Genomic DNA, 24824 nt, shown 5'->3' on the forward strand with positions numbered 1-24824 from the left:
ACAAAAATTACTTTGCTGTGACGCTGTAACACAGATAGCTTTGAGGTGTAATCAGCAAATAACTTGCATTAAATATCTTAATAAGCCAGCTTTTTCCACCCAATCCCCCTTGAAGCCACCGATGAAATGATAAATTCTGCAATAAACGCAAACTAAAATGCTGACCTCAGTCTGGTGAGGTCGGAGAACTGCCAAGTGCCGGCTTGGTTAATGGCTCCTGTTCTTCCGAGCAGGAATACTTCATTCCTGGAATGCTTGCCATTCAAATGGCAAAACTAATGCCGCTTGAAGCAAGCTGCAAATTTTTGACATGCCTTTTACATTTCCAACAAGGATCTCCTTCGACCCCCACTTCCGCGGGAAACTTGGGGGCGCCGAAGACGACCTCCTGGCAGGATGTTGGCAACTCGGCCGTCAGTCTGTCATATTTCCAAGACTTATAAAATATATTCACATTCTGCGCATATATATTGTGTGTATTTCTAACTGGGTTCCCGGTCCTTTGCCTTTGTTTTGTGCGTTTCGGTCGTGGGTTTTGTATTTTCTTTTCTGTTTTTTGCTTTCTCGCTGTGGCAACATATTTCACTGCATAATTTCCTAGCTGATGTGACTGTGGCCCGCTCCCCTCCCTCCCACAACGCATGCAAATGACAACAGCAACATCACGAGCGGCAAAAACAAGCAACACTAAAAAAGTTGACAAGGGGCAAGCCGCAACAAACGTCTAACTGACAGTTGTCGTTGGGTCCCACTATCTGTAAAATATCCCACAAGGTATATCGAATAATGGTCAAGAGTGGAGAGTGTTTCGTAGATGGGAAGCAGCATTTGTTGGTTCCTTTATCATGCATTCCATATCTGAATTGCCATTGGTTCGAGAATGCCTCTTAATTAATAAACTATTACCAAAACCAGATAACTGGAAATCTGTTTCGCATTTCCCATAAACTCATAAGACTTCCCTTATTTTTCACTTACAGGATACAAAGTAGTCGCATTTCCTAGAAAACCTGTCGCCTGGCAACCATTTTTTCTGCTCTATGCTTGGCTTGTTATCATTTTTTAATAACATTGTTGCGCACAGCGGTAAAATTTGCATAAAACACACAGCGGGCGACTGGCGACGGGGCAGCAAGCGATGGAGAGCGACTGGGGACAGGAAGATGGGAGTTGGGAAGTGGGACAGCGGGACAGCGGACATCGGACAACATGTGGTATGAGTAATTTCTGGCTTAAGCACAAGACAACGGCACGAGCGTGCTTTATGATTGCTCATGTGTGTGTGCGGGAATGAGGCGATGGAATAAAACAATTTTCATACAAATTCCGTGCATTTGCATAAATTTCATGCACTCCGGACGTGGCGATGTCGTCATTTTCATTTTCATCTACTTACCAAAGTGCACCGCACACTTCGAGGAGGCGGAGATGGGGGAGGACAGGTGGGCGTGGCTGATGAAGGCATCGGAGCGTGACACTTCAACTGACGCGTATAGGGTATCTGGGGCCCATTTCCAGGACATCCTCTTTCACACGCCTGTAAAAGTTTGCGGCCCAACTTTTTTGTCGCTTTGGCAATAATCATAAAATTTCACTGCATATGAAACAAAAAACCATAAAAGCGGTACAAAAAGGGAGCAGAAGGAACGTGATTGCAGCATAAAAGCGTCATTTACATGCCGTTGTCGTTGTCGCTGCACTTGCATCACTCGTCGTCCTGCCATCCGACCGAGTCTCTTGGAGTCCTGAAGTCCTGATGTCCCAGAGTCCTGCCATCCTGCCCGGCATTTGCGCATGCGTCACAAACTTTTCCGTTTGCCATTTGCCGCCTCAATAGTTGCCAGTGTTTTCCTCGCCCCGCCCCACGGCTTTATTGAGGTTTTGTTTAAGCTTTTAGCGTAGTTTCCATTTTTTGGGCACTGGGGTTACCCATTCCATTCCATTTGGCCAAAAAAAGTTTTTTCGGTTCTGTGTTTGGCCGGCAGCATTTTTGCAATTAGGCAACTGTTCTATACGAGTGTACATTTCTTTTTTACTTTTCCTTTAGTTTGCCAAATGCAATGGAACTTTTCATTTTCGGCCACAGTTGCAGAGTTTCCATTGCTAACAGCATTCGGCACATCGCACACACACACACACACACTCCCGCACAGAGGGACAGAAATTGGTGCGTAATTGAGACCGAATGTAAAGAGGACTGTTGCAGGCCATAACAGCCTTTTGAGGTGCTTTTTTATTTGGAAAATTTTGAAGAGGAATATTTATTAAATTATGAGTGGAAGCTCGCATGGGAAAAATATTTAATTGGATGTTCTATTTTTTCATGGTAGTACCAGGCGAATATTTTATTTGATAACGCTCGAAATGGGAAACGCTTAATGGACTGCAATTCAGGGTTTTTTATATAATATTAAAACTTTATTGAAATTAGTGTGCCTGGCCGAAGGAGTTACGGAGAGTATTTGAAGTGGAAACGCTCCGAAATGTATGCTTCAATATTTTTATCATTCTTTATTTAAGAGTTTCTGTTCTCTTAAACCGACATTTTCCCCATCTTAACGATTTCGACTGCTTCAAAATCTCAATCTCGGTTATGAACTCATCCTTACCCCTCGCCCACCTGCAGCTGGGCATCTGTAAACTCGTATCTGGTCCTGTAATCTATTTGCTTGTTGAACTTGTGTTTGGCACTTCATTCCATTTAACGCTAAGCAAGCGGAATCGGAAGCCTCATCAATATGATGGTCGTGTCGCATTATCAAACGTATTTATTTGGCAAACAGCAAGATGTAAGCAGAAACAAGACGCCGGCAGAGCCCGGGCATAAAGATAAACTAAGACGCTCTTATCGCCCGAGATGAAAGCAAGAAAAATGGCAAAGGAATCGCCGGAGACACACAAGGACTCGCAGGATACTTGGGGCTAGTGGGGATATGGAGCAGAGGATGTGGCCATTGAGGATACAAAAATATTGCGCACGTTGACAGCTTAACGTGCATAATTAATGTGACAATCTAACGGAATGCGTGTGTCCGTGTGTGCGGACATTAATATATGGGCATTGGGCCAGATAAACATGTTGCCAAAATGATCAGCCAGGCACATACTGGCCCGCAAATGACGAGGCCGACATTAATTACGGGTCCGAAGCCAAAGCTATGGCTGCCTTCTGGCCAACTCGACTGCTCAACTGCTCGGCTAAAACCGCCAACTCATTAAAGGAGCGCCCAACTTGGCCGCAGCCAACTGGGCGTATGCGTGACGCGTGCTAAATAAATTGAGAGACAAACAACAAACATTAAAAGTTTTTATTGTCCAAATGCGTTCTCACCAAAAATATAAATGTGCACATCCGCATACGAGGCGGCTCCTCGGCATCCCGGAATCCTCGGCAACAAAAAGCATTAAATTACTTTATAATCCGTTTATAGCTTTGCCCGGAAGTGGTCCAGACACAAGCACACAAACAAACAGTCAGACAAACAAACAAACAAACAAACTGGCAAGCAAACACTGGCAAACACTCACGACCCGCCCCTCGGGAGGCCAGCTCAACAGCATAATCAAATCAAAGATTACGTTGAAACATTGAAATTACGTCTAGAGCAGAAAGCACTCATAGTCACAGACACCACCACACACAAGCCGCATACACGGACACACAGCCTCTTTTTCCCATCCGTGTTGGCCGAAATTAAATTGTTTTTCCTCCCACACTCCCAACTTTTTGATACTCATGAGTGGGGTTCTTTAAAAGCATTCCGAAACGAATATAATCATTTAAGAAACTAACAAAGTTTTCATTAACATTTTATATTAAATATTAACACTATACGAAGGAATAGAAAAGGATTCTTAACAATAGTATTGTTAAAAATGAATAGGGAAATGAGGATCAAACATTTTTATAACCTAATGTAAGTTTTCTATCGTAAAGCGATAAGTTTGATAACTTACCTTACTAGATAGGGCTAAATGGAAAATTATTATTTATTATGACCTTTTGAAGGATGTTCGTAACGATTTTATAGGAGACAATTATCACAAATAATGGCTCTTCATTAGTCCAACGGAACCCATTTTCGGTACCCATTACCACTCGAGTATTCCCTCGCCGAGAACCGAAAAATTCGCAGGCCAACATGAGGCGGCGCTCGGTTGCCGCACAAACAATTACAAACATAAGCGGGAGGCTGTACAACTTTGACCCTGGGAAACGTAAACAGCAAGAACTACGGAACTATGGGGCACGGAAAAAATGAAACCGGGGGGCAGACCGTAATAACTTTACTTCATTCATGCACACAAGGTGATTCATGTCCGAAGGACTCGTGTGCCTGCGCACTCTCTCTTTCGCTCGGCTTCGCCCGACTCTTTCGTCCTGTAGTCCCGTCCTGCTCTCCTCCGAAAGGCTGGCAACCCTGCAGAGCGCAGACTGCCGAGCCAGAAACCATGGCTTTTATCAGTTGGCTCGCTGACTTTGTCCTGTGAACTTCGTCGCGCTGCGAGGTCCTGCGAGATTCCGCATTTTCCTCTTCTGGTGTGAGTGCTACGTGTTTTGTGCGCGTGTGTATGTGTGTTTCTGTGTGAGGGCGCCAAGTTTTTCGGTGAGACTTTAACCACCAGTAAACAACAACAGAACAGAGACAGTGACAAAAAAAAGCAGAAGAGGGAAAGGGCGAAGGACGAAGGACAATACAGCCTGCGGCCAGGGAAACCGCAATCAAAAATTGTAAACAAACTCTGGAAATTGAGAAAAATCAACAAAGGAAAACGACGCCGCCAAGTAGGCAACAATTCCGCTGCTAGCCAACATGGAAATGGACGTTAATCGCCCGACTGGCCGCCATGGCAACCTAATGACCATATCCGCCCGCTGCTCCAATAACAACGCAGCCGACACTGGGGCAACAAGGACATTGGCAGGAGGTGAGGCAGCTTCTGGGGCGGCGCCTCCCAGCGGCTGTTGCGGCATCTTGAGCCGCCTCCTCTGTGTGAGCCGCCACAAAGCCACGCAATCGGTGGCAGGCAGCGACCCCTTCTCCCAGCTGCAACTGCAGCGCAAAGGAGTCACTGCTGGCGGTGCAACAACAGCTGCGACTTCCGGACAGCGACGCCGAAGGACGCCGCAGGAAATCTACTTCGAGAGCCGCGGCAAGTCCTGCAAGAAACTATTGAAATTCAATGGCAATTCCAACAAGGTGAGTCCGAAGAGGGGAATTTCAATGGGTTTCCGAGGACAGCAAAAGAAATGGTGATTCTAAGAGATGCGCATGAAATCCTTGCTCGCGAATCCTTTGCATTCAGTGACTTCAATTGACTTGATGCGGAATAATCAGGGCTCTAACTCCAAGATTGGTTTCGGGATGCTCTTAGTTTAAAAGTATTTGATATGGAGAAAGAAGTGGAGATTGCTGAGCACTTTGGATTTTTTTCTTAAAGGACTGCAGGAACGAAGTTCGATTTCTACTCCTAGAAGGGTTAGACATATATTTCACCCATTTAGTGAAAAGAATGGGAACTTCTATTCAAGATGGGAAGAGGAATAAGTGGATAATTAATTTCCAGTTTGACCCAGTGCAGCAGTGCAATATCTTAAGGAGCCGGCGCAGAATAGGTGCCTTTGTTGTATAGTAAAACACCTTGAGAGAATCCCAATGCTTATCGCATAATGGAACAATTCCCTTTCGAGCACATTGCAAACAATCCTAAAAGTGCATAAATTTTACAGTCTCCTGGTTACATTGTCATCCATTGCGAGGCAAAGACCCCAAAGCCGAAGCGCTGGCGCCGAAGTGCCATGAGCCATGAGCCAGGAGCCACTCAACCGTAAGGTAGCCAATACCCTGGGGTCCTTTATCCCCTCCCTCTGCCCCCTTGTCCTTTCTCCCTCCAATTATGCACGTGTGTGTGTGTGTGTGTGTGTGGGCCTTTGTTATAAATTTTGGAAAATTTGTAGCCAAAGCTGCGGAGTGAAGTTCGCTCGATTGCTACCGGTTTGTTTGGTTTGGCCTAGGTAAAATAGGGACAGGGATGGGGATGGGAAAACAGGGCCAGCACACACACACACACACACAGACACACATGGTATGCGAGTGTGCTTATGCCACTTTGCATATAAATCATTTGGCATTGTGGCCGGAGCGCAATGCGCTTATGAAATATTTCGTTTGTTTAATGCGCCAAAGGACAACATTCCATTCCGTTCCACAGGATACGGCTGCGGACCCACTTTCGCCCGATCTCTCCGAATTTCCACTAATTAAAAACGTGCAAAAGAAAAGCCAATCAAACAGGTCGATGCACAACAATGGCTGCGTGTTCCTTCTATTCCGAAAAACAAGAAAAAGAGATGTTCAATTATGCCAGAACACTGAAAGAATGACTAGCAAGCCAAGAAGTTGAATTTCAAATTTCTGTACATTAAAAATGCAAACTTCTTCACCATTTAACGACTTTTCCCACAAGTAAAATAGAAAACGGCTGTCAGACTTAAATCCAGACTTTATTGATTCATTGCCTAAGCCCCGAATTCAGGTTCCCGAATTTGCTTTCTCTGCATGAGTGTGTGTCCGAATCAAATGCACATTTCTCACACACACAGTCACCCTGCAATCTGCTGGGCATCACGCACTGAAGCGCAAGCAACAGGATGAATTTGTTAAACAACACGAACACGAAGGATCTGCAGGACCCCGAAGATTGGGCAGGGACGGGCAATGGGTGCATGCGAGAGCGAGAAGTGAAAAATGAAAAACCCATTCGCCCTATCAAGTGACATCATCAATTTCAGTCTATTTTGCACACAGTCGACTTGGTCCTCCTGGTTGTCCTGGTCGTCCTGGTCGTCCTGGCAGTGCAACAATGCCAAAGGACATTAACACCAATCCGTTGACAACGAGTCCAGAGCAACGATGGAGACATTCTGGGGACCCGCTCCCGTAAAATTCAATTCGAAAAGCTTTGCTCGGTCATTGAATCAACCGCTTTGAGCAGGCGGACCAAAGCCGAACCGAAACCAAAGCACCTAGCTGCGCTCCTTTGATGAACAATCTGATTACCCCCTACTTGCGCCCTCAAAGGGTAGTTTACACTTCGTCCCCCATCGATTTTATAATGAAGCAATAGCTTAGGTAAAACAAAAACAGTTTGTATACAGAATAAATGGTATCCAGTTGCAACCACCCAAAAAACGGAAATCAACCCCCAGACGAATGTATATGTTTTTACGGATACGGATAATGTTGCAAGTGAAATCTGTCGAGTGAAGTGAACCCTCTTACCCGAATGCGATAATGCTGTAAGATATATTTACATTAACAGCTGAGTTCCGCGAGGGGGAAGGTGTCTCGAAAGGCAGGGCATATCCGGGCATAGGCGAATCAATAATGAATCGATAAAGGCAAAGTCAAAGATAATCGAATTATTTACCCCATTTAGCTCATTATCTGGGCATCCACTATGGCTAATGTGATATCCTTTAAGTTTTAATCTGCACATTTAATTTTAATCACCCGTTCTTTATGCCGTGTAATTAGTTTCACATGCACAAAGGCCAATGCAATCAAGGACTGAACGAACTCAAAGAGCAGAAAGAGTATTATGAAAAAATGAACGACCTCTTCGGGCAAGGCGGAAGTGACTAGCCACTGCCCCGCCCCGCCCCGCCCCTTCCAGCCCATTTCCCACCCCCTGTGGATGTCCTTGTAAGCTGCTGCCTGTCTGCGAGCATCGTTATGTCCTGTGTGTGTGTGTGTGTGTGTGAATGTGTGTGTGTGCATACATATGCATAAAAAAGAAAGAAAATGCCATCAACATTGCAACGTTGTAATTGCCAACAGGCAATGAAGAGCCACAGCCAAAAGCAGGAGGCGGGGCTGGGCGGGGAAAGCGCAGCAAACTGCCAACTGCCACATGTCCTGCCAGCTCAGCTACGACAGAAAAAAGGGCCCTCCGCCTGGTCACTCACTGCTAACGAGGGTCACTTCAAGAATGTTCAATTAACGAAAGATCTCCAACAAGCCTACCACCTATTAAATCATTCCGACCGATTTAACTTGCATTTTCATGTTCTTATGGGGTTATGATTTGAAGAGGATTCCATTGAGGAATATGTTACCTTAGATGCCCCATAAAATATCACTCAACTATCCTCCTATGTGATTTGCGCAAGAGAAGCTTCCTAAAGCAATGCATATCTAGAATTATCAAGGGTTGACACTTTTATTTTTATAAAGTATGGAAGAAAAAGAATGAGTACTACTACGAGTACTACAGAAGAAGGTACTACTAAAACTTAAGAAATAAAACTGTGTATCCAGAAATTCGGGTCGTAAAGTCTAGAAGCTCTCCACTCGAAGGATATGTGCGTTGCGCCTGGGCTGTGCGACATTTTTAGCACACGGCTAATGTGTTTTGGCTGGCGCTGATGCTGCACCAGCCCGCAGCTCTCAGTTTTCGAGTAGGATGCAGGATGCTGGATGCAGGGCGCAGGATTCAAGGGTATGGAAATGGAAATGGAGATGGCGACGGCGATGGAATAACGAGGGGCTTTGCGGTCCGCTCCAAACTGCACTGGCCACACTGACTGATGAGCTGGCCGACTGAGTGTCGCCTCTGGTTTTGCTGTTTGCCGATTTGGCCAGCCCCAACTATTCATTATAATCAGGCCTGATTATGTCTGCCCAAAAGTTAAGCAGGCCAAGTCAATTTGGGAGTGTATTTATTTAACTGGCGGATACACAACCCAGAAGCCAGAAGGCGGAAAGTTGAATGTGGGATGTGGGAAGTGGGCTGTGGGGCGCTGGGTGTGTATAAAATAAAAAGTCATAAAACTGAACCGTTAATCCAAGTAGTTGAAACACAGACCCTTTTTTTGCCAAGCAGATGAAGCGGTTCGTCTGCCTTTATTTGGCTGCCGGGAGCTTCCTTTCCCCCTACTCTTTCCCTTCCCCGCATTTTTTTTTCGTTGGCGATGACGATGACAAGGGTGCTTTGCCGCCTCACTGACTAAATAAAATTGGAATTTATTATCATGATTTGTAGCAAGAAGCGGCAGCCGCTCCTCCGCCAAGAGACAGCGGCAAAATGGCGGGCATAAAAAGCACAGCCATCCCATTCCTCCTCATCAGATCCCAGATCCCAGATCCCAACTCTCTGACTCATCGTCGTCGAACCCCGAACGCCTAACCCAAAGTCATAGACTTAGATAAGTAAGCGGGCACTCTTAAATTTATATTCCCCAGCAAAGATTTAAATCGCTCTGGTCAAAGTTGAAGGCAACGCCTACTATCGAGAAGGCGACTTGTGAAGGGGGCGTGGCAGCCGCAGAAGGCTTAACTGTGCAGTTCCTTGCTGGTTTATTAGGGTTTTCCCGCAAGCTGCTAAGGCGATTTGCTGCTATTCAAGCTGATGCAGCTGGCCACGGGCCGTATGCGCGATTTTGCTGACTCGTTTCTCGGCTCTTTTGTGGTAAGTGGTAGGCGGTAGGTGGTAGGTGGTAGGTGGTAAGTGGTAAGAGGCAACTGGCAAGTGGCCCTGGCAGCTTAAAGCTATCAATGAGCAACTGAGTGGCGGGTTTTCTAATTGCGGCGACTGCAACAAGACCAACAGGATTTATGGGGCCCAAGCCGACTTTAAAGTTACTTGGTAACTTGACTCTTAAAGTGCTTGAATTCGTATAAATTGTCTATTTACTCAGACACTATTTGTGGTCTGTTATGCAGCTAAGGCTGTATCCGGAAACTCATATTGCCAAACTACTGCCCCAAAACTCGTAGCAAAGCTTCGGCTTACATTTGCAGTTGAATCTGGCAAAATATCTTGGCCATTATTGTTAAGCTCCCGAAGGAAGCTTACCTGGCTGGTATTTCTTGTTTAAACCACTGTGTGCTGTCATTTTGCAGTTGTAGCCACGAACTACAAGTGGAAATGGGAATGGAAAATTCGTAGGTACATATACTTGTGGCTGTCAATGTTTTCCCTGGAATTTTTCCATCTCCATGGCGTATTCAAAGTGGGGCCGGAGGGATAAGCCAAAGTTGAAGTAGAAAATGCTGCGGAGGAATGTGTAAATGCAGCCCACGCAATTTCATTTCACCTGTCAGCTCAATGTTGCAAAATAAAAATGGAAATGAAAACACAGCCGTGTACCTACTTATTTCTCTATACATTTAAGGCGAAATGCTTCCTTTTTTGTGGGGCTCCAAAGTTTTCGGGCTAAGCTGTCGGCTCTCTGGTGTCTGTTTTGCTGTGACAAATTGCGTTAATGCCGAGTTAAGCTGTCGGCAGGGGAGGGGCAGAAGGCAACTGGGAGGCAACTTAGCCGACCTTCCATCTCGGTGACCCAGCTGCCTCCTGGCGGCGAGGTGCAGTTAATTATTGCTGCATACATTTAGCCCATCTGTGTGTCCCTGAAAAGTATGCTATATCTTTGGCCAGAGCACAGATCAAGCTAAGAGCGAAATTAAAAGATAAAGTCAGGTTTTCTTCAAGTCAATTTAAGGGAATCGGAGCCAGTGCATATTGGCCACATCCCTGTGGCATCACTCCCCCACTTGGCACACAGCTGCCGCCTGATTAGCCCCGGAAAAAACAATTTCTCTGCCATGTGCCACATGTGCTGTCAACAATATTTTGGCTCAGACTAGCAGACCATATCGGCCATATTGAGCCACTACAACGAGAGCAAAAAAGAGAATTAAAAAGACATTTGAGCCAAAAATTAAATGAATTTCTCCTTTGGCAAGGACCAACGTCTTTCTCTAGGACGCCCCCAATTTCCCTGCGCATCAATTTAATTCAATTTATTATCTCCGCTCGAGTGTGTGTGAGGGCTAATTCAATGAAGGGCACAACAAAATAAGTTAAAATTTCATGCCCCAGAGAGGGAGTCGTCTTTAAAATCCCTCAAAGAGCCCAAGCGAAATGGAGGCGATGGGTTAACGGCTGCTTTGGTGAATTTTGACGGCAGAGTGCCGGAGTCACTTGCAGAACCTTCAGGAGCAGGGCCCGTACTCACGCCTCCATCCCGGAATCCTTCGAAGCACGCAAAAGGCTCGCGTGGGACGCGCGATATTTGATGGATGGCATCGCATCGGTGATATGCTAACGTGCTGGCAGCCGAACAGAATGCGAATGCCAGCCAAGGACGCAGGGACACCCAGGACATCCAGGACGAGGCCTGCCTTTGATGTCGAGCACTCACATCACCTCCGTCGCACAATGGGACAACTGGGTCGACAACAATGGGAACGAGCATTTAGGCTGGCGGCAAACAATGATAGGGGCTTTCAAGTTTGTGATTGGAAATTGTTTGCACTTTCTGTGAGTTGCAAAGGGTGGACTTCGAGAGCCTTTCCTATTGAACTCTCCCGCGAATTTCAAACAAATCATCCAGTTCTGAAGTTCTATGAAAATGTGCCTTTAAATTCGAAGTCTAAGGGGTTCATGTTTTTATATGGGGGAATTTCCACTCTCTTAAATTGAAAATAAGCCACCTTTTGGTAATATTAGGTACAGCAGATAATATAGCCATTAAAGATGATATTAAATTCCTCATTTATTTACTTGTGACATAAAAACTGGCGTATAAATTTTAAGCTCAAATTCCGCCTTTGATATACTTTTGCCCATTTCCAAAACGGAAATTCTAGCCGTGTAATGGGTTAATGCCTGGAGCCGAAAGACAATATCTTGGTCTTTAAAGGAGTCTCGAATAAAATTCTATTTTATGTCAGCCATGCCCAGGAAATGAAACACAAAAGGCTAGGAGAGGAGGGCCAGGGGACATGGTGAGGGTAAGGTTACCCAGTTTTTATGTGCCGCCATATAAATTCGGTTTGCCTGGGACTCCTCGGATCCGAGTACTTGAGGCTCCGCATTACGTTTATGGCTGCCTAAATTAAACACAAGAAGCCAGCCAAAGACGTCGAAGACGCCAGCGACGCCAAAGTGGCAACGGCCCAAAGGAGCCGAGGGAATCGTGGGGAAAAGGACCCGAGAGCAGGGGAAATTGCTACAAGTTGCTTTATTTTATGCGCATATTTGCGCATATTACTCATACGCCCGGCTGGCATACATCTTCATTTAAAGCAAACGTCTTTAGCCCGAGGAGGAGCCTCTCCTCGCAGCAGGCCCAAGTCGTATACTTTTATTTTATTAAATTTTCATTTCATTTCGTCTGTTAGACATTGCCATACATTACACGGCCAACATGTTGCATGCCCCGGCTGAAGCTCGAAGTTTCGAGACTCGTGAACATTTCCCGAGCGCTTTAAGATGATGGCAATGCGAATGGCCATGGGGCGGGAGTTCTCAACAGGCGCTGTCGCTCATTAAAAATAACTGAAAGAAGCATTTCCTTGCTGATTCGTTGATTGCCAATGAAAAGCGCAGATGTGGGAGATTTATAAGCTCAGGGGGGCCTCGACCTGATTTATGGGCCGCCGTATGAATGGCAAAGTGAATAAACTGGGCTCACCGCTTTGTATCCACAAGGATATCGGGCTCAAAGCTGTTTCCGTTTCCGATTCCATTCCCCGTGGGTAAGGTCGTGACCCGTCCTCCCAGGCTGCCTGCCTGCCTGCCATGCTGCCAGCCCCATCGAGTACCAGCCCACAGCACAAATGGGTTATTGATGAGCTATCCTGGGCGGTGACTTGGCACAGCGGCAAAGTTTTGAGCCCAGTCTGTGTCTGTGAATTGAAGCGTGACCGGGACCTCTGATCCTAATGAGACACTCCCAGGCCCCCAAACATCTGCTTTGTATTGGAGTGTTCCGCGGGAAGAGGACTCTAAGCTGCCACCTCTGACTCGCATTAGTGGGGCAACAAGACTCCGGCAAACTTGTCGCAACTCTAAGCCGGAGTATCAGGCCCAGAACACGTCGTGTCACCCGGATTCGATGTCATTTTTGGTCTCTGCACTTGCATAACTTTGTGCTGCAATTGCCTGGCAGCTGCGACAGCGGCAGCTCAAATTTCATTAGCGCTCAACTTTAAAATTGTGGCACATGCGTGGCTGTCGTTCTTATCCTTCCCCATTCCCATCCCCATTGCCATACCCATCTCATCGTGCTCCTCGTTGTCTCCTCTGATGTCGCACTTGTCACATAAATGTGCTTAATCTTTTACACCGGCGAACCCGGAATCCGAAGAGCTGACAGTGTGTGCTTCGCTGGAAACTCGAGTGAAATCTGGCCGCCTGGAGATTCAGCAACTTTTGTAATGCCAAAACGCTGTAAAATTTATGAAAATTTAATTTAATGGTGTTTTTTGCTGAGGTAGGAATCGGTTTTGACGGAAAAGTTACCGTGATTTCTGACAAATAATGCCTTTGAAAATGAAGGAAAGTTTTAAAACTCAGCACGGTTTTAATATTTAGTCTTACTGAAAACACGATGTGAATGTAATTTTAAGGTTCCCTCGAAAGTATTTAATTCCATTTTAAATATTTTCAGAAAACGCAAACATATTTCACTCGCAGTAATCCCCTAATAAACGACGGCATTTACATGGATGAACCAAAAGCAATATCTATATTTCCGCTTGCATTAGCATGGCAACTCTGGCAGTGCCAATAGATCCTCCGCCGCATCCTTCCGCAAAGTTTGCCGGCATTTATCGCCCATGGTGCAGCGAGTGGAGGATTGCGAGTGGATTCCCATCTACCACCTCCCGTCTCCCGTCTCCCGTCTCCCATTTCCATGCCCCTCGAGCCGCGCGTGTAGCCGGGACTTGTCTAACATATCAAATTTGTAGCTACGCATATCCTTGTGCGACTCAACATGTCAACTAGCGCCGAGGAGGAAACTTTTAGCAGCCACTGCCTCGTGTAGTTTGGCAAAGAACTTTAATTTGTGCATTACTTGCGACGCCGCAAGGACTCGCGAGCAGAAACTTTGTCATATATAAGTTTGCAGCGAGTTGCGGCTGCCAGCCTCCCCTCTTTAAGTTGCTCGTAATACAACTCATTAAATTTAGAAAATACTGGCGGGGAAAGTTTCGCTGTGGGCCCATCCGTTGACATCTACATTTACACAGCAGCCAGCCATAAACTTGGCCAAGATGTGGAGGCCAAGACAGCCGGGCCATCCGCGCCGGCGGCGATTCCTAACCCGGAAATTTAAGTTCTCCCTTTGCAGTTTAATTGCAACGGATGTTGGCGTGTAAATTATTTTGTCTGCCTGCCGCAGCTCTGGCCTCATTTCTGTGCTAATGAGCAACTTATTAAAACTTTTACCAGCCTTCCACTACGGATCGCCTGAATAGCCCCAGACCAAGGACAAAAGGATGCGGATGGTGGAGCCTGGATAGTGGATAGTGGAGCGCGTGAGCCGAATAATGAAACACAAACCGAGAATAACCGATACAATTGGCACTGGCAATTGAAAACAAAGCCGTTGCCGAACAGCCACCAGCCAACAGATAAGTTTTACAATCAGCCAAAAACTCATTTACGCCCTCGAAAAGCAAAGAAATGAATCGAAGGAAACTTCAATTTCCCGCAAACTCAATGGAATGCTTTTCCGCGTACGTAAGAATGGCGTAAGGAACTTGATTGAAGTTATCCTTACTTTTTAAAGGACGTAACAAAAGTCCTGCCTAAACTAAGAAGAGTAAAATCTGTAAAAGGTATAACCCACCAGGCGGCTTCCTATAAGTAAGGGGATAGTTTCTTCGTAATATTCTTTATAATTCTTTTAGACATAGGCCTATAAAAGATATACAATTACCAAATTAAAATTGACACTTGTTAATCCCAAAAATGATCAAAAAACTGTTCAAATACCCGTAATCTTCCAGAAAGCCGCCATTCAACCTGCTCCTAAGTCCCCGTCTCAGCGGAAAACTTGCTCCACCCTTCCTCATCAGAAGTGTTCATAAAAATCTTCGAAGAGGCCTTTGAGTGGAGTTGCGTGCAAGGATGGATGAGTGGGTGGATGGCTGGAAGGGAGGGGGGTTGGAAGGACTAAGATGGGCTGAGGGCTCCTCAAGTGCTTAGACAATCGTGTTGAAGCTTTGATTTTCGAGCTTATGCTGGATTTGGTGGCCCAAGATTGCGAAGAGCTCCTTCGTCGACTCGCTCGCCCCTTTCTCGCATATCTGCAGTACGCTTATGAGGGCGGGTAATTAAGTTGAAGTGCCCAGAGATGTGTATATAGACCCACCCACACCCCCGCAAATACGGAGACCTTTTGCCTAAGTAATTCTGAGTCGATGACAGACAGTCTGACTGACTGACTGACTGGCTGGTAAAAGTGTTGAAATGTCTGCGGCAGCACTTAATTAATTAATGTCGAGCCAGGCAAACGGGCGAGCGAAATGAGAAAAGTTTCTGTGCTCGGGCTCAGGAATCGGGGTTCTTGGGGTTCTGGGGATACTGGGGCAAGTCCCTATCCCAAGTCCCACGTCCCAAGTTCCAACTCCCTGGAAACTTGGCAGCTATTTGTTAAGTTGCAGCCGTTCAATATTTGTCACCGAACTCATTAAGCAAATTAATAGACAAAGTTGCCAATTGCTGACAATGGAGGTTGCCCTCAGCGCGTTCGGGTATTGCCGTTTGCCATTTTATTTACCGAACCGGAGCTGAGAAGCCAAGTTGGCGTTGGAATAGGGTCGACGTGGACTTGTGGTGGCAATAAAATGGCACGCAATAAAAAACCCAAAGTCAACAAACAATTCCACGGAAGACTCTCGGGCTCGGGCTCGGGCCCAGAAATCGATTATGGACGCCTCAAGGAGGAGTTCCCTGCGAATGTGAATGCGAATGCGAATCGACGACCCGGTCTTGGCCACGTTTTCGATTTCGCCATTCGGCATTCTCCACCTGATGCCAGTTGGTAGGACCACCGCCATCGCCACCGCCACCGCCCACTGCCCTCCACTCCGCATCCCATTTATCTGGTCTCCTCTGCGAAATTGCCAACGTTGCAGCTCAAAAGCGGAAGTGATTTTCCGGCGTGTACGTGTCTGCTCTCTCTTTCACCCGGGAAATGTGTGTGTCGAGGGCGTTGGAGCTGGTGTGTCTGTAGGGGAAAGCAGTTACTTTGAAATACGGACATTTGGGTGTAATTACAAAAATAAATAAAATTATATTATTTACTATGTACATTTGCTGGGACCCAATAAAAAGTGGCATCTCATTCGTAATCGTTTGCCTGATATTTAAGATAAATTATTATTTAAAGACGGTTAAGAACTTTGGACAGAACTGACTGACTTTGTTTCTTCCTTCCTTCATTAGATATCTCATTAAATGCTTCCAAATGGAAACCCATATAAATAGGAACAGCCAAACCCTTATTTCGCACTCCCTATCACAGTTTCGCACTTGGCCAACAGTGACTTCTGGGGCACCACTGGCAGGTCCTTGCTGCATAAACCCCACAACCAATATGTGTGCTCAGTTTGGAGGGGGAAAAGGGAAGCGAAAAGGGGCGCGGATGGCAGTGAAGGATTTTATGACCCTTGATAGTGGCAAGCGATTTGTTGCGTGCATTGGTGGCTGCCGTTGCATTTTCAATTTTGCAGCGCGCACTTTTGGCATCTTTGAATAATGCAATGGCAACCGGGTTGCAGGCAGGGGAGTCGTGGAGCTGTGGAGGCAACGCATCCCATCAGTGCAGAGCGTAGTATCTCCGCCTGTCGTCGCTGAGCTTATTTTGGCAGCTTAGGCAGTCGTTCCCAGAATTTCCAGTGGGTTCTATGTGTTTTCCGTGCTTTTATAATTTCCAAACACGAGCGTGCAATTTGAGCGAAGCCAATCGCGTCATGTGGGGCAAGTTGACAAATATGCAGCACGTGCTCTGGTTCGCCATAAGGGCAGTTTGTGGATTCGGATTGATGTGTCATCATGGCTATCAGCCAGATAGCCAGACAACCAGACAGCAGCTTGATTTTTCCGCAGAACATTTGATTTTCGGCATCCAATTACGGTCGATAGCGTGAAAAATATGCTTTTAATTAGCCAAAAACAAGTGGCAAATGGATTTGGAATTTTAAACAGAAAAACGAGAAATGATTTGGGAAATCTGCCTAAAGCCAGTGAAGTGCAGTTCATTTTCATTTGACAATTCAATTATTTTTCAAATTACGATTTAAAGATCCCTCTCTTTGGAATCCATTTTCGAACCGTTTCCAACCATTTATAAGTTAAATGCCTTTTCATGGCCATCAGGCATTTACCGGTGGCACTTTCACACTGCCGTAGCCATAGCCTTGCGAAAATCGCTCAATACTCATTAATGTTAAAGGGGATTTCCATTTCCAGCTTAATGTGCCGTGGCCGGGCTTTTCACTTCCATTCAAACTCATTCTCAATCGCAATCGCATCGAGCGTCCTCATTGTTTTCGGTCAGCCAGAGTCGAACGTAAATAAAACGTAAATGGATGCATTTTTAAGTGCCTCTGCGATGCATTAATTTTAAACAATTTACCTGCGAGCCGAGAGCCCAGCTCGGACTCGAGGCATATGCGAATTTATATTTTAAATTCAAAGTGGGGGAGAACAAACTGCCGAGGCTGGGAAACGGGGAAAGCTGGGAGAACTGGGAGCCCCCGGGGCGAATTTCCTTGTGGCTGCAGCTGCAGCCACTTCAATTTCAAAAGCATCAGCTCCTGGTTCCTGGTTATGTTCCATGGTCCTGCGGTGGCCATTGGCCGCTGGCCTTTCCCCTTTACGACCACCTCAAGCCCACCTCATCTCACCCACTTTGGCTCCAGATTTGCTTCTTCTCCTTTTTGTTCCCTCTTTGTTCAATTTCGCTGGAGTTTTCTTTGCAGTTTGCCAGCGCGATTTTCCCTTTGCCTTGGAGTGAAGAGGGGAAGGTGGCAGAAGCCTTTAAGCCAAGTTCAATGTTTGATTAGCCCGCTTGCTCCTCAGTCCTGTTCCATCCTGCTCCATCCTGCTCCATCCTGTTCCATCCTGCCTTCCTGTTTGCTAGCCGCTTATTAAGCATACGCCTCGTTGTGCGCAAATATTTGAAATGTCTGGCATTTAGCGACTGTGAAATGTATTAATTATAAAAGAGCCGCGTGCATTGACCGCAAGAACCGCACACGAAATCGGTAAATGAAATTGAAGCCAAGCGGAGGACTGGCATTTCGGCAATGATAAACTAACTGACGAAATTCATTTATGGCTACTGTTGGCCAACTGCGGTTGCAGTGGCAATGCCAAAAATGTCAGTTCGATGTGGAAATGAGAAATGAAAACGATAAAGCAGAAGCAGCCAAATTAACAGTCCGGATTGTTTAAAACAACAGCAACCCTTGCATCTAGAATTATGAAATTCGGAAAATGAATTCTCTCGTAGGCAGACTGTGCTGTGGGGAAAAATGCAGCTCTATAAAAACGTCAAAAGCAATTTCATGTTAATTTTATGCCAATTTAATTTGACCAAATTAAGCGTAAGCCTGTTTAACAATAATTGCCCACTTAATGATAAACATTCGCACTGGACTCGATTAAGGTGCAGTTCCCTGGCAGCCGAATCCGATTCCAAATCCTGGCTAAACAATCTGCACGATTTTAATTACGATTTTCAATTAAAGTGCGACACAGAAAACCAATTTGCAATTGGCTCCGTTGGCCTGAAAGGCCAAACACTGAGGAAAAGCTAACTGAAAATATGGAAATTGTCCCCTAAATGGCTCAGAGGATAACGATTCCCACTTTTGAATGATCTTTAAATGAGATCTCGAATCGTGGGGTATTGACTTAACCAAATTGTTCAAGATCCAGCTTTGTATTTTCGAAATTTATACCTACCTTTTTCTTTCAGTGCACTCAACTCCCGTTTCATCTTTTCTGCCACCTTTCAGATTCTGCTGTATCCCGAGGAGGGTTGGGCGCGGACCGCCTCGTCCAGTTACTGGACCATCACGCCCTGCTTCTGGCAGCCCAATCGCTGTCGCATCGTCGAGTGCTCCGGAACCCAGCGGCGCGCAACGAAGGCCCGGATGCTGCCCCTGGAGCAGCAGGGCTCCCTCCTGATTGCCGGACACTTTCGCCGGACAACGGCGGTGGGTGGAGGAGCGTCATCGCCCGGCGCAGGAGGGGTAGCGGGCTCCGGGTCGGTATCTGCGACGCCCACTCCTGCAATACCTGCCACTGCAGTCCGGCCGGGGTCAACGGGTTGTGACAAGTCGCCGCCCGCGTGGAACGACGAGTTCAAGCTGTATCTGACGTCGAACATCTCGATGGAGGACTACAACATGGGCTACTGCCTCACCGGGTTCGTGGAGCGCCGCTGCCAGGTGACCAACACCTTCCAGATGACTCACTTCGCGGTTATCAAGCGCCAGTGGCCACCGTCGCCGTCCAACCTGGGCAACTCCTAAGGCCCCCGAATCCCACTTTAGTAATTGTGATCCGATCTTTTGTTTCGAATTGGTAACGAAATGAAATCATATAAGCTGGTTGAGGCTGCTTTCACTTTCAGAGAGTTTTTTAAGTTATAATAATAATTCAAACTGCTTGAAGGTGAAAGCAGACACAGTCCTCATACGTACCGATTAAGTTCTTAGCGTTTAAGTAGAGCCAAATGTTTGTTGTGCAATCTCGAATTAAAATCAAAATAAATTTCGAAAAATCTATAGAAAATGTATCATAAATTGCCGAGGCCTCGAAACCCGACAGCCACTAGATCGTAAGGCTTAGAAAGCTAATGGCAGAAGGGATCTCTAATGATGCACTGCACTTGCCCTAAGCTACGAAATTCCGTGCATGTTTAGTGCGTAAATTGTAATTTTAACTAAATGTGCAAGAGAAATACGGAAAATACGGAAAATGCGGAAAATAGGAAACTAGGAAACCAAAACAAAAACTTTACGTGTGCTTTCAGTGTTGTGTAATTTGAAAAACGGAAACAAACCGGAAAAAATAAGCGAAAAAACCAAATACTAGTAACTGTTAAATGCTAAATGAAACTAAACCGCTTTGCTGGCTCCCACACACACACACACACACACACTGGCACAGTCACAGGCACAGGCACCCACTCACACACTCGCACACTTAAGCTTGGGCAGCTACTTAATGCTTCAAAAAAGTGCAACAAATTGAAACTTGTGCTTGTCGAAGCATGTGATTGTGAGTGCTCCACTATAAGCTGCTATAGTATATTTACGAGCCTGTGTGCGTGTGTATGGGTGTATGGGTATATGGATGTACCGTGTGTGTGTGTGAGAGCTTGTACTCTTTTCTACTACATACAAAGATGTACTTTAACGGCCATGTTTGCGAAACCTATTGCCTTTAAGCTTTAAAATATAAGCACAACTCGACGCAGGCAAACAAGTCAACAGCCTCGAGCATTGGCCATTGGCCATTGGCACTAAATAGCAGTTCGATAAGCTAACATTAAAGTTAATAATTCAACGAGCTGTTTGCATAAACATAGGTAAATATTTGCTTGACTTGAAGTTGAATGCTTGCAGAGACTTCGAAGAGGTTCCCTTAAGCTGTTTTTATGAATTTAAGCCAGAAGAGCAAGGGGCATGGTCTCATCGCGCTCGATCTGTTAATTAGTGTCACTAGCCTTTGAGATGACTAGTCCACAGGCGAGTTTGCCAACTGTACGCTAATCTAAGGAACTAAGCCTTTAAATCACTCTATCTCTCTCTCTCTATCTCTCTCTCTATCTCACTCACTCTCCCACTGACCCACTCATGCTACGGCTCTGTCCCTCTCAGTCACTCACTCTGAGCATGATACGCAACGTATATCAACAATTCGTCCAATAATTGGAGACTTTCGGCGCCACAAGCTGCCACTGCCAAGTGGCAAGTTGGCAAGGCCAGAGCTCCAATTGCCAAAAACCCTAAGTGTTAAAAAACAATGAAACCAAAACGTAAAGAAAACCAAAGCTAAGTCAGAACTCAACTAAGGATAAGGATAGTTTAAAAATCAATATTTACAAGCTAGAGAATATGAATCTAGATCTATATATATATATATTTGTGTGTAGGCTGAACATTTTTGCGTATATATATCGGTGTATTTATATAACTGTATTGCGATTACATATACAATAACATTTTTGCTGTAGTTCGCATAGCTCGCTTTTAGGCGCTTTTACACGCAAGCGAATAAGGCCGAGGAGCTCTCAACCTCTCTCATTTGCTTCAGACAGATCTCCCCTGCCACTTTACTCCTAAACTAATTGATATTTAAGTATCAGGTACCTGCCAGAATCAGCAACAACAACAACAAAAACAAAAACAACCAAATAAATAACAAGATATGAATATACATAAATATTTATTGAGCAATTATGTCTGTGCAAATATTTGTGTCCATTTTAATTAGAAGAGAGAATAATAAAAACGTCGAGAAGAAAGCGAATTATTTTTTAGAAAAAACTGGCAAATCGATGTCGTCTCCCCGAAATGTATAAATGTTTTATTAGTGTTTAGTGTGAGATTCTCTTGCTCTCTCTGTGTGTAGCAACTTTTTCTGCGCCTTTGCTTAAAAACCAAACCACAACAAACAACAGACACGAGTTCGGCTTTAAGCTGAGTGGCCAACAACACTTGACAACAAGTCGAACAGAACACGCATGAGCTTTTTTGTAGTTCTATTTAAACATTTTTAAATAGCCAAAACCAGTCAACAAGAAAATCCCATTGGGCATTAATTAATATTAAGCTTCTATCGAAATAAGCGATGTAAACGAGCATAATTAGTCTAAGATAAGTGGGTAGAAAAGGCGGCAAGTGAAAAACACAAATCAAATCAGATGGAAATGCAAATGAAAATGAAATCGAAATCGAAATCAAACACGTTGATGGTAATTCAGCTGCATAAATCAAAAGAGAACAAAACGTCAGCAAATGCAATTTGAGCCGGCAGTGTAATGAAAATAAATACCCCACAGGTAGAATGCAATTGAAAATGAGAAATCAAAACATTGAAAATAAAGAAAGAAAGCAGATAATGGTTTTTCTCTGGGAAATAATTGGAGGGAAAGCAATTTAATTTGCCATAAAGTATAGACGGGTATTATGGTAAGTAACGATAAGAATGAGTAAAATAATATTCTTGTTCTATAAACACGAAGTACATGGATGTAATGAAGGTCTTCAGCTATATATCCAACTACCAAGAAACATAGCAAAGAAACCTCATTTGAAATTCATTTTGGCCCAGTGTGTTAGATTGTTTTGATGTGCCAATGTGCATATCCAATCAGTTAACTCGGCACCCAACAGAACCCATCTGCACCTTGTCCCCTTGGCGATTTTACGGGGAATCAAAGCGAGATCTAACCCCTGAAGTGCGCCAAGCCATTAACTTTTATCATTGCGCAAGGCTCACGCCTCAGTTTTGTTTCGTTTGCTCAGCCAAGGACGAAGGGCTGGGGGCTAGGGACGAAGGACGAGTGGACACTTCAGCTCGCCTGGAAATGCACCTGCAACTCCTGTTCACCTGCTCCCGCAGCGCCGGCGGCATAAATCGCGCCCTCAGTTTCAACTTTCAACAAAGATGTAAGCCAAGTTAATTGCTTTTTGTTGCCTTTTTTCCAGCTCACTTTTGCCACGTTGCCGTTTCTGTTTCTGCTTCTGTTTCTGTTGCCTCTGCAATGTCAACAATGAAACTAACGTCAGGCAGCTCCTGGTGGGCCGAACACCCTACCTTTTGGACCAAGAACCCCAGGACCCCGGGACCACCGATGCTGCTGTTGTTCTTGCTGCTCCGGTGCTTATTTGAACAGCTCTTCACAAACAAGAACTTGGCAACATGGAAGCATTTACGAGCGCATTTCGCGCAACCATTTTGTTGCCTTGGCAGACAAACGGCTCAGCTCTCGGCGGCTCCTGTCACAGGGCATGGCCTAAACCTTGGCCACCGAAGCACAGCCAACCGGATGCCGGGGTCGAGGAAAGCCGACGCAAATCAGGAAATGAAAATGGTAAATTCTGGAGAAGAGCAAGAAATATATTTTCATTAAAATATACCCAGGCAGTAAAGTGCAGCAAGCACTCAACGTGTTTGCCCTGTCATTAGGGCCAAGAAGGAGCTGGATGCTAAATAAATTGTTAAAAAATCTTAAATAGTAATTGAAAGTAAGTAAGTAAAATCCAAAACTAACTACGATCTTTCCCAATGTACGGGGATGACTTCTTTAAACTGCTTCTTCGCCAAATCCTGTCCGCAGCCACAGGCCACTATTATTAATGATGAGTTACAGGGGGGCACTGAAGGGACAAGACGAAATCGAAAGACTTTCTCTGGGTCCTCAATCAATTTACGATTCATGGTGTAAGCCCAGAAGAAGCCGTCGCTAGAAATCGAAATCAGTCGTCTGTGAATATTGCAAAATGAGCTTCCGCCTTTTGCCTTGGCTCCCAACTTCCGGCAACAATTTCCGTTTCCTCATTACCTTATTTTTTCATCGCCGAAGTCGGGACTTTGGTGAAAGGAGGCCTTGGAGGCCTTGGAGGCCGTGGGGGCGTGTTGCCGCCCCCTGCCATATGACAATTTATTACGCTGGAAGCTTCGATTTAAATTGCTTGACAATTATTACACAATGACGAAGGACGACGGCGAATGAAAAATGTTCCGTTCGACAATTTACCAAGCGGCACGACACGCCCCCTGCTCCTCCTCATTTGCCCCCGCCCAGAATTAATGATGGCAAATTTGCAAAGTTCACAAATTTCTTATTAGTAGTCCATGGCTGAGGAAGTCGGTTTTTCCCGCCCTCTCGTTTTCCCGCTCCTCCTCTTTGCCAGTCTCCCCTCTCGTCAGCAGTCGGCGCCCTGGGTTCATATTTCATTTTAGGCAGTTAGTTTTCCTGCGGAGGAAAATTCGAATGAGGTGGTGAATGGATGGTGAAGGGGCCACCTCCCTGTGGTTTTAAGTTTTCGCACTTTGCCACCAGGCAGAGCGAATTTCCCAAGCGCTCTAATTTGAATTTTAATTGAGGTTCTCTTTGTGGTTTTCCTTGTTTTTCCGTTTTTCCATTTTTTGCTGTTTGTTTGGCTGGCTGCCTGCTTTGAAAATTAACAATAATTATAAATAATTGATATGCCGAGCAGGTTTTCCTTTGGCTCCACTGCGGAGATGAAAGTACGTGCCAGAGATTATTTTTAAAGCAAAGAGTCCTGATTATGATTTATTAAAAAAATAACTTTAAATTGCACCCAAATATTCCTTGTGACTCGCTAAACGGGTTTTATTTGGCGCTTTATCCCGCGATTGAAGGCCCTTTGTGAATGTTTGACAGCGGCAATAAATGGAAAATAAATGTTTATGCGATGCAAAATCAAATCAAAGCGAAAATCTTGTATATTTTATATGTGCAATTCACAAAAAGTGGACACGTAAATCATCAGCGAGGCAAATAAATAAAGTAAAAATCAAACGGAATATGCAAATGTCAAACAAATAAAAGCGGGGAAGGCCCGGATTGCATCATATATCTGCTCTGATTTATCCGCCGGCTGCTGTGCGTGAAACATTGCTGTAAATATAAATTTAATTGCATGAAACAAAATACGCAAAAAATGCATCCCCCATTGAATTGGCACTGCGGGCGGAATGCAATTATTATTATTTCGCAGGCGGCCATAGAAATTGTAAATTGAAATGCAGACGCTTTGTTGTATATTATTCCATTAAGCCGGTGCACCAAGGAAAACACAACAAGTGGAGCCGTGCGGCTTAATGTGATTGCGAAATGTTGAGCCGCTCTTAAATCGATTTGACGGACAAAGCCTGAATTAAGGAATCACAGGTTAAAAATCATAATCATTTGATAACTCCTCTCCTCTACCAGCAGATCACAAGATCCTGCACATTAGCCGGCCTTAAATGCC

The 24824-nt window shown here is 45.1% G+C and overlaps 1 protein-coding gene across 1 annotated transcript; it reads left to right on the top strand.

Annotated features, from left to right (window-relative positions):
* The first annotated feature begins 4480 nt into the window (after positions 1-4480).
* On the top strand, positions 4481-21924 carry LOC108107468. The gene is made up of 2 exons (XM_017215015.2): positions 4481-5201; positions 18825-21924. The coding sequence occupies exons 1-2, from the start codon at positions 4815-4817 to the stop codon at positions 19341-19343; spliced, it is 906 nt and encodes a 301-aa protein (XP_017070504.2). The 5' UTR covers positions 4481-4814; the 3' UTR covers positions 19344-21924.
* Positions 21925-24824: the final 2900 nt, after the last annotated feature.

Source organism: Drosophila eugracilis, unplaced genomic scaffold, assembly GCF_018153835.1.
Source record: "Drosophila eugracilis isolate 14026-0451.02 unplaced genomic scaffold, ASM1815383v1 contig_1765, whole genome shotgun sequence".
NCBI lineage: Eukaryota > Metazoa > Arthropoda > Insecta > Diptera > Drosophilidae > Drosophila > Drosophila eugracilis.

Bases quoted from the DNA above. Each gene is read 5' to 3' on its own strand.
- LOC108107468 (XM_017215015.2), top strand. From the start codon at position 4,815: ATGGAAATGGACGTTAATCGCCCGACTGGCCGCCATGGCAACCTAATG. The intron at 5,202-18,824 runs GTGAGTCCGAAG...GCCACCTTTCAG, and splicing joins TCAATGGCAATTCCAACAAG to ATTCTGCTGTATCCCGAGGA.